Below are 10632 nucleotides of genomic sequence, written 5' to 3' on the forward strand. Positions count from 1 at the left end.
ACTTAAAAAAGTTGCTGTTTTTGCCCCTGCAGTCATTTTTATCTCATCACTAGAAGGAAAAAACAAAAATTTAGTGCCTGCAGGTGGTGGAAGTTAAGCTTTTAATGAAGAATCAGCCTCAGTACAGCTGCAGGGCAACGTTCAGTTTGCAACATTTTATGAAACTGTTGAAACAAATATGATTTTTTGTCTGTCCCCATCTCACAGCGTCGTAGCAACAGTCGTCTCAAGGCACTTTATATTGTAAGGTAAACACAACATTAAGGAGAAAACCCCAACAATCAGGTGACCCCATCTGAGAGACCGGTTGGGTAAAAACGAGTGTAACAACATGTCAATCATAGCATAGCCCCACCCTAAATCCTCCCCTGCTTCCTGTCGTTTACAAATCAGGAAAGCTTTATTTTTATGACTCGCAGATTAAGACAAATACAGGTGTATGTGCAGAAGTCAGTTTAGATTGTAGATTAGACACATGATAATGGAAGAGTCGTGATCTCAGCCTGTGTCCTTGATCCCTGCTTCCTCATCCTGGTGGCTTCCCTCTCTGATTCTGGCTGATGAAACATGATTTTTGCTGCCTTCTCAATTCCACGTGCTATTTTCTGCCAGTTATCCGTGGGAGAATAAAGCTTGCACGATTTTTCCCTTTAAACATCAACAAGGTGCTGCACTCTCCGGCCGGACCTTGCTGACCTTTGCTTTGATTATTTCGTGCCTGTAGGGGAGACTCGCTGTGGCTTTGATCAGTTGCTCTTGTCTCAGATGTCTGGGTGTTTTATTTGCTCTGCAGAGCCGCGCTGCAGGTGTGCAGGACTCTTCCACGGCGCCCGATGCGAGCTGACCGACAACCCATGCGCCTCCCAGCCGTGCACCCACGGCAGGGTGTGCATGCCCATGGATCAAGGTTACCTGTGCAACTGCTCGCGTGAGAACCCTGAGGCAAGGTAGGCACATGTCCACACACACACCTCATTCACCGATGCTTTTAACCATCACAGCCACTTTATTAGGTACAGTGGAGCCTGCCTTTGCCGTTCAAATCAATGTAAGCACAGAGTGTATCCTTATTCTTCATAACTTCTTCATCTGGCCCCAGTCCTGAGTGATGGAGATCCATTCCTGTCGCATCATCCTCTTTATAGTGTGCAGGTTTGTGATCATCTACTTGACTTTTAAGGACTGACCAAACTAAAAATGTCCTCAAAGACCAAACAAACAGGCAAAAGTGATAACTACTTAACTCAGACAAAGGGTGGAAACCAAAAAGAGAGACCAAGACTCAAGTGCATGAACTAAGATCCTGCAACAATAATCCAGAAGAGGAAAGAGAAAATTCAACATCAAGGTCCTGAGACCATGGCAACAAGCTCTTTGAGCATTAAAACGTGATTGGCTGATTAGATATTTGCTTTAGAGAGCAGCTGCTGCACATGTGCCACTGTGCAAAAAGCATTGTGTTTTGGGTGATATATGCTCCAGTGATAACATACTAGTGTTGTCACACAGCAAGTCACTGAAACTAAACTGAAAACTAAACCTTTGTAATGGTCACTTCAGAGTTGGAGACCAGGTCTGCAACCACTCACAGTCAGCCGCCGTCTTCAAAGTGACTTCGGTGCATCGAGACCTTCATTTTTACCCTCGAGTTCAATCAGGTTACACCCAGTCTGCAACCCGCTGAGTCGAACCCCTGATTGCATTGCGACGGGGTGCAGACTGACTGCAACATGTTGGTAAATGTCTGCATTTATAAGTTAGATGATGATTATTTGCAAACCTTCAAATTTGCCAATCTGTCTGAGAGCGACTGCAGTCACACTGCAACTGATCTACTTCTGGGCTTTTTTTTTTTTTTATATAGAGCAGTGAAACTAATAAAAAAAACAACTAAAATTGACATTTTGAGGGTAAACTGAAACTAAAGATATAAACACGAACCAAAAAACCCAGTCTGACACACACAAGCTCACCCCCCCCACAGAGTTACGGCCATATTTGCATCTCCTTCCTTTCATTAAAGCTGCTTCGATCCCCGCGGCTCTGAGCCACCGTCCCTCTTCCAGGTGGGTTTGGTTTAATTCGCTGAATGAAAAATGGCTACTGCTGGATGGTAGTTGCAGGCGGCGTACTTTTGCTTTAGGAAAACATGCAGAGATATTTTATCAAGCTGTCACCAGCGTGTGTGGTGGACAGCAGCACACAACAGGACATTTTATTTAGAGTGTCCAAAGACATTCAGAAACGTTCCTCTGGTCTCCAAAGCAAAGTCTTCCTTCAGATAATAACAGGAAACATGTTTTTCTCTGCAAAGCGCTGCCGGGATACACTCTGAGTGAAGTAAAGCGGGGGACCTGAGCACCGGGGAAATAAACTGAGCTGCGGGCACATTTATGGAAAACAGAGTGCTGGCTTTGTGTGAGTGCTTCTGCTCCAGCACTCAGCAATCAGATCTGTGCCAGCAGGGTCTCAGGGTGGTGTTTCGTGCCCATGCCAGCTTTGAAGCTTATAGGATCATCACTGATTTAACCTCCACCTCTGTGCTCCTCTCCGCTAATGAGCGCTTGTTCAGACAGGCTTCAGGACCAAAGAGTAACCTCTGGAGTTTGGGCAGTCTCATCAGCAGAGAAGTCCAACTGAGGAGGGACAGGAGCTGCTGTGTGTGCGGCTATCACCGGAATCTTTTATCATTTTTTCATTTCATTTCCAACATAAATTCTTTTTACAAAGTTAAAAACTGTGGACACAGTCACATGAAATTCAGGTCCTTCTGAAACTAAAGCTGATATTTGCTCTGTGAGCTTTTGGGATGTAAAAGATCAGAACAGGACTGAAAATCAGTCCAGAGGTGCCCGAGGAGACGAAACTGAATGTGAGGTGTGCAAAGTTTAAATGGGAGTTTTGGTTCTTTTCACTCACAGTTTGCTGTTTTTTGGAATATTTTAGTTTTCCATCCTCTGAAAGTGCTTTAATGTTCCTCCCTTTAACCTTTTAGGTGCCAAGACACAGGCTGTTCACCCAACGAGTGTCCTCAAGGGTTCGGCTGTAAAGTCACTAATGGTGCCATCTACTGCGAGCCACTGCCTCTGGTCAGTCATGACGACAGACACACATGACCTTAATGTTCTTTCTTCTTCAGTGGCAGCAGATCAAACTTTAATCATTTTCCCGTTCTTCAGGTCAATCCATCGTTTGGATACATGGAGATCATACAGATTGGTGCCGGTGTGCTCGGATTAGTCTTCTTGGTCGGCGTCTTTGTTTGCATCAGGAAACGACATGTTCAGCAGAAGAAGAAAAAACCCATCTGCGTCCAGGACTCCAACGGGTAAGAGTTTTTATTTCTGAAGTTATTCGTCAACATATTCCATCAGATCTTATTAAATCTCTAACGTCAGCTGCTTCACCTGCAGGTACTTACAGTCCAGTCTGGCCAAGAGCCTGAAAGCAAACTCCCAGGAAGTCAACCCCATTGAGATGAGCTCGCTGGTTGGTCCAACCAATGACCTCAACCACACACCGTTCAGATCGCTACGGCCACGCAGCCAGATCGGTTCGTCGGCGGGTGGGTCTCCAAAGACGCAGGGGCCGGTCGTGTGCAGCGTTGCTCCCAACCTTCCTGTCAGGCCGCCATCGAGCTCTGATAACGACTCCATCAGGAAAAACCACTGGGACCTGGACTATGAGGGTGAGTGTTGGTTTGAATTGGGGGACTGGGAGACTTTCTGATGAAACCTCAGCATGCTCTTGGACATCTGATTGTGAGCATTAATAATGAGAATAAAGCAGGACTATCAGCAGCACTCATGCAGCGCAGAATGTCATTAGATCCGACGCTCCTGGGGTTTATCGCAGTGATTCTTCTAGCTCAACACGAATAGACAGAAGGATGACTCCACTAAAATTCAGTTTCGTCTGTGATCCAGACCCTTCAAACATTTTCAAAAACTCCTTCAGGACCTAAAGTGTGCGATGTTTGCAAACTCTTCCGCCGAACAGGTGAACTGTTCTGCGTTTCACAGCTGTGAGCCGCATTTAGACAGCCAAACACTGAGTGCATTAAAAAAAAGGAGGAAGCAGGGCTATGAGATGATCCTGGTATCAGATGGAAGCAAAAGGTCTTTTTGAGCAGCCACCTGTCCCGCCAACTGATGTGATCCATGAACGTTTACCCACAATACACTTTAGGGATTTTAACAGTGCTGCACTTTACATCATGCAGCATGGACATCATGCATCTTTGGTCTGAAGGTGTGTTGGATTTTGTTGATAGAGGAAACAAAAAGACAGCATAAATGTACGAGAGAAGGCGTTTGGACAGGCATGCAGATAACACCGGCATCCTTGCTGTGATCAATCCAGGGAAGCATGGAGTCTGTTTTAAAGAAGACTTGACTTCAGGGCAATAATTAAAGCTCTGACTCTTTAATAAGACGGCGTTGGAGTTTCAAATAATCCGACTGGAAAATCGTTTGGAGAGATGCCATCTAAGTCACAGCAGCATTTTCAGTCCTGACATATAGAAGGTCAGAAGAGACGCTGTAGTCACTCGATGTCGCCGTAAACACGCAGTTAATTGTGATGTGCAGTGCTGCATCATGTGAAACGTGCACTGTCTGTCAGTACACGGCACTGATTAAACTCTGGGAGATGAAACATTCAATGAGGCGACAGGAAGTGATAACATCGGGAAGCGATTTTTCTGTTTCACTGCTGTGATCACGTCACATCTGCCTCCTCACTGTCTCCACGTCTCGTTCTCGTTAGTACTCTTCCTTCAGTTAGCACCTCTCAGGCTCCCTAAATCTCTACAGCTGTCCCGGGGGTTTCTCCGAGCAAACGTTATACGTGCACATTAAACATGAAGCTGTGTTTCCACCAAGCTGCTGAAAAACGAAGTAACAAAAAGCATCCACAATAGACCGCCATGTTAAATGCTATCTACTGCTAGCAAACACTGAACAGCGTTTCATCGGCGACCTGGAGCTCACAGGCAGCAACATTTATGAGCTCTATCAAAATAAAGGACGTTCTCTCCTCGTCCAATCAGCTGCTGTCACTGACGACACTGATGAGCTGCAGTTGTGGTTCAACTTTACCAACACAGCATGAACCCAAAAGTGGTGTTTCCCCGGAAATAAATTCTATTAACAATCATAAAAAAGAACTTAACAATAAATTCCTCAACAACAGTTAAATGTAACTCCTGCACGTTGTTCTGCTTACTGGTTTATATGGAATATAAATAATCATATAAAATAGCTGCTGTGTGGTCCGAGCAGCTCCAGTTACAGGATTTTATTTGGATGTTATTGATTGCATGGTGCACGGTGGTTAGCACTGTTGCCGCACAGCAAGAAGGTCCTGAGTTCAATTCCACCATCAGGCCGGGGTCTTTCTGTGTGGAGTTTGCATGTTCTCCCCGTGTTTGCGTGGGTTCCCTCCGGGTACTCTGGCTTCCTCCCACCGTCCAAAGACATGCAGCTTGTGGGGATAGGTTAATCGGATAATCCAAATTGTCACTAGGTGTGAATGTGCGAATGAATGTGAGTGTGAATGGTTGTCTGTCCCTGTGTGTTGGCCCTGCGACAGACTGGCGACCTGTCCAGGCTGTACCCTGCGTCTCGCCCTATGACAGCTGGGATAGGCTCCAGCGCCCCCCGCGACCCTGGAAAGGATAAGCGGAAGCGAATGGATGGATGTTATTGATTAGCAGGTATCTGTTTCTGAGTGATGTTTGACGACCAGTCTAAGTGGAAATCACATGAAGATGTGATGTGCCAACTTAACCCCACCATCAGTGTCACACAGACTGATATTCGATGATGTTTAATCTGCGCCTGGTTTTAGTTCAGAGAGTCCGCGTTGGTTCTGTCCCGTTTGCACACCTGAGCTCAGGTGTGGAGCTGTCGTTGTCCTCTTCTGAACTTTTTCATGAAGCAGTTTGAGTAATTCAGCCTGTGAACAGCTCAAACAGGTGGCCTTTATTCTACTATGAAAAGGATTTTCATAGTAGTGCAGGTCTTTATTTTCCTGCTTTGTCGCCGTGAGGCTGGCCGATAAGATAACGCTCCTGTGTGAGGCCAACGTCTGCTTCCATGTTTGTCTCCCTCTCCTGCTGTCGTGCTCATCTGTCTGTAAGCGATCCATACCACCGAGCTGTGAGTCCTGCGTCCGTGGTCGTGTTGCTCAGACAGATGAAGAGGCAGATTGGGTGTTTGTCATGCCATCGCTCCTCAGGCAGCACCCGGCTGGCAGGTCGTTCGTCTGTTCAACCTTACGAGCACAGGAAAGGACACGTTTCTGTGTGAGCCGCTTCATTCGTTGTAAGACTTATTGTTAATGGTGACGCCACCCGAGGCTGCCGAGTGACCTCCATATCAAACTCTTCACAGGATGATAACATGATTTCTGAACTGAGTCAGGCCTGGCTTTAGAACAAAAGGACTGGCTGTGCATCCGTGAGGGAGGTCTCTGCCTCACCCTTGGAAAAACCTGGAAATTGTTCTAATGATCATCAAACCACGACTTTATGGGCATATACTCAGGTGTCAGAGCTCATCATTAAGGGTGCTGGAGAGGTCATCGAATGTTGTCTTTAAGGGGTAAGAGTCCAGTCTGGTCCTAAAGATGGTCAGCATGTGTTCGCGAGGACTGCTTCAGGTTTAAGCAGCACTAATGTTTGAGTTGATACTTCATTTTAATTCTCCATCAAGATTTTATGCTTGAATGAGGATTAAAGCCGCCACTGCTGGTGTGAACACAGCGCCGTAATCTTCCAAACATCATGAGCTCGCTGCTGATATTTGATGTTTTCATTTGTTTTCTGTGTTTCTGGATAAAATCTCAGTGAAAGTTTCCAGCAACACTGATCTGTAGTTAAATCATGCACACAGTGGTAGATGGCAGCCCATTCAGCCCTGAGATGGGATTACCGCCTTGCCCTTGGTCAGCCTTTCTTAAACATTTGTGTGATTTGGAAGCCTCACAGAAAGCCTCCAAAGGGGAATTTCATTACTTTTAATGGTCTTTTCAAGGCTGTTTGAATATCAGACTTTACAAAAACAGCTACAGGGAAACTTTTTGTCCCCAGTTCTCGAATCTTTCCAGCTCAGCAGCAGCTAACCCTAAACCAACATGATCTGCCCACTTCAGGCACAAATACCCATGGCGGTGAATTCTAACACTAATTACAATTTTTGCTTTTACACGTCATTTCACTGATTATAAATAAGGCCCAGAGGCTCTGGACTTTCATCACACATGTGTAAAGAAAAATGATGCAACTCCCCAACAGGACTTTAGTCTGAAAACATTTTCAGATAGAAAGCTTCCTCTAATTCTACCTCAGTAGGAAACAGAAAGACAAAGAGGGAGCTTTAAAGTGACCTGCCGTCTAAATACAACATCATTTATTAATTTGTCAGTAAGCATCCTAAATTTCAGAAAGTCATCCGTGTGAACCATCCTGTTTATCTTTATACATGCAGACATTGTTTCAGTTTCTACAAATCCCAGGCCCTTTGGAGCAGCTCGTGCTGTTAGCCTGAGCCACCGATCGGAGTTACTGAACAAAGACTGTTGGTGTGGGTGAACCGTTAAAGATGCTGTCAGGCTTTCATCGCCGAGCTGTGTTTACTTCATCCTCTCATCAGTCACGTCTCTCCTCTCTCACCTTCCATCTGTCCTTTTCATTTCATCTTCCACCCCCTTTCCCCCTCATCTCCTCGGCTTCTCTCCAGCGTTTCCCTTTTGTCTCCTTTGCATTTCCCTCGCTCCTCTTTTGTCTCATTTTGTCTCTGTGTCTACATGTCAAGCAGCCGGGAGTCTGCTTGGTATTCTCAGAGACCAAACTAACAGCAGGAAATCCTCTAAAGTTTGTCTGAGCAAAGTGCCGAACACGTCTGCTCTGTTACTTTGAGATTTGGGGATGAAGGGCAGGAATATGAAGTGATAATCCTCGGGAAGCAACTTTGTTTTCTGCTGAGCCCTCGAGTCTGCGGGGGTCTCTTCTGGGACGTTTTGGGACCATTTCCTCGTGATGATGATGATGATGATGATGATGATTAGTGTGTTGGTATCACTGTTCAGAGGTTTTAGGCACAGACTGGCTTTACAGGTTTCCACTTGACTGCAAGGGATGATTTTCTACCTGTTTTCATGACTGTAACTCCTGAGTAAGGATTGACTGTTTTAAGCTATTTAGAAAGCACAAAGGCAGCCCTGTTGAGTTTGTGTTCTTTGATATTTTCTCATTTTTCGTATTGTATGACAGTATGGGCCCAAGCATCTGCTGAAGGCTTCGTCCAGCGAGGCTCAGGAACCCGGGATCAAGAGCCTGTTTGATGGCAGCACTGTCACATCTGACAGTGTGGGCTACTTTAGCTGTCATCAATCAGCTTTCAAATCAATAAACGTGATGTCACGGCGGCTTTGCTGATGTCACTGGTGTCGGGATGATATCACGGCAGCTGTGATGTTGTCACGGCAGCTGTAAAATGTCAGTCATGTTTAGGGGTAAAGGTCAAAGGTCAGGCAAAAGCAAATAAGAGCTGCAACTCTTTAATTCATTATATGATACATTTATACTATTATTATGTGTAAGCAAATTTAATTAATATGTACTCTGTAGTCTATTTCACTGTGTGTATGTGAGTAAGGACACAAGAAAATAATTATTGCATCATATTGATTTTTATTTTTTTTGTATTTTTAGTGTCCCATTTTATGGCTATTTACTTATTATTTTATTTTTTCTAATGAGTTGAGCTCTTTCTGATAAAATGTTAACCTTAATGAACTTTTTTATTAAAATTAATAACATTTTTTTATTATTTATTGTTGAATTAATGATCAAATTCAAGTTACAACTTTTAAAAACTTATCAGTGATTACTGTAAAAATGCAGAGCACATCCAGAGCTACAACAGATTTTTATGGATTTACAGACTTTTAGTTTTTACGGTAATTATTATTATTGATGTTTAATATTAATAATAATAATTATGTGATAATATTATAATTAATAATAAATATGAGGTTTGAGGGCGGTGTTTCGTAGCTGAATTATAGAATGCTTTTTACACATATGACTATGTCTGTGATGCTCTGATGAGTGAACTCCTCTTTGTGGAAGTGACGCCGTGCGTGTGCTCATAACCAGATGTGTGTTCAGAGCGGTGACCTCTGACATGACAGATTAAATGTCACCGAGTCACCGCTAAGGTTACGTAAGCGGCACGTTTTCCTCTCTCCTCACCGACTTCCTGCTTGTTTAATAACTAAAGTCTGAAGCAGCTGCTGCACATGATTAAAAATCCTCCTGACGGTCACTTTTGCTTGGGATGAGCAACCTGAAATCACCAAATTAGTATTTCAAGGTTGAGACGTAGCTCGAGATTACAGCGCAGAAAGATGGAGGAGCTAATCTTTAATCAGAATCAGAATCAGAATCAGAATCAGAATCAGAATACTTTATTGATCCCTGGGGGAAATTATTTTTTGTTACAGTGCTCCATTTTAAACCAACATTAAGACAAGACAGACAATACGCTAACTAAGAATAGTACAATATATACATATATATACATACATACATACATAAGTCACTTATAAATAAATATTTGGAAAAGAAAAGAAAGGTTGCCCTTGAATTGTTTTAATCTTGGCCATAGAGAAGTAAGGAGGATTATTCTACTAAGGAAGTCATTAGACATGTTTCTGGATCAGTCGCCTGCCTCTAAGTGAAATACGGTGACCTGGGGACGCGGAGCTATTCTCACACACACCCACTGAGTGTTTAATATGCAGATTGTTAAAGCTTTTGAAACCCACTTTCAGCCCTGTGTTCAGTGTCAGTAGATGTGGAGAAGTTTCACTTTGATTTCAGCGTAGTAAAGTTCTGACTCCATCCCGGTGGGTGGGGATTTTCAATCCCTCGTTTCCAGCGAGTTGCTGTCGCTGATGATAGACGACATTGCAGTAAATCAAATGTAAGAGCAGGAGTGGCCTGGGTAGTGTTTGCCTGGGACATTTTAGGTGAAAGTTGGAAGTAAGTGATGATTTTCTGAGCTGATTGTTTGAGTGCGAAACCATCAGTAACCAGAGCTCTTCCTCTGCTTCCTGTCCTCAGTCTACCCCGCAGACCCGGACTATTACGGCCGTCCGGCGGTCCAGGATTTCCCTCAGTTTGACATCGTAGAAGACACTTACTCCACCTCCACCATGGACTCCCGCAGGAACTCTAGGTTTGGTGGCTTCCCGTTCCCGCTGGACCGCTGCGACCGCCGTGCACCCCTGCCACCGTGCTACAGCAACCAGAACCTGGATGATTTCCTGGGTCCAGACGGTCTTCCTCTTCCGAGCTCTCAGTGCCCCAACGAGTACACCGCCATCAGCTACTACCCGACCCAGCACACCCGCAGCCTCGACAACGTCACGGGCTACAAGAGACTCAGCATGCGCCTCAGCGTCGCCATGCCCTCATACGCTGAGCAGGCCAGCCCGCCGCCGGCACCGAACCTGAACCAGGCCCAGCCTCAAACCCGAAAAGCACGACAGAACCCACGCAGCTGCGATGGGTCAAGCATGGTGGAGAGTGACTACGGGAGCTGCGAGGAGGTGATGTTTTAA

The 10632-nt window shown here is 44.9% G+C and overlaps 1 protein-coding gene across 2 annotated transcripts in view; it reads left to right on the forward strand.

Moving 5' to 3' along the window:
* The window catches only part of fat2 (FAT atypical cadherin 2), a 75115-nt gene extending 64483 nt beyond the window's left edge, over positions 1-10632 (forward strand). The window contains exons 24-28 of one of the 2 annotated variants that reach the window (XM_085367452.1): positions 794-947; positions 2996-3089; positions 3180-3328; positions 3414-3688; positions 10133-10632. In XM_085367452.1, coding sequence (XP_085223578.1) covers positions 794-947; positions 2996-3089; positions 3180-3328; positions 3414-3688; positions 10133-10632 — 1172 coding nt within the window. Of the gene's footprint in view, positions 1-793; positions 948-2995; positions 3090-3179; positions 3329-3398; positions 3689-10132 lie in introns of both variants that reach the window. The other variant, XM_085367461.1, reaches the window with a different exon arrangement.

The sequence above is a fragment of the Diplotaxodon limnothrissa genome, linkage group LG2 (genome assembly GCF_057381915.1).
Source record: "Diplotaxodon limnothrissa isolate DT_005_m linkage group LG2, D_limnothrissa_male_GT1.1, whole genome shotgun sequence".
Classification (NCBI taxonomy): domain Eukaryota; kingdom Metazoa; phylum Chordata; class Actinopteri; order Cichliformes; family Cichlidae; genus Diplotaxodon; species Diplotaxodon limnothrissa.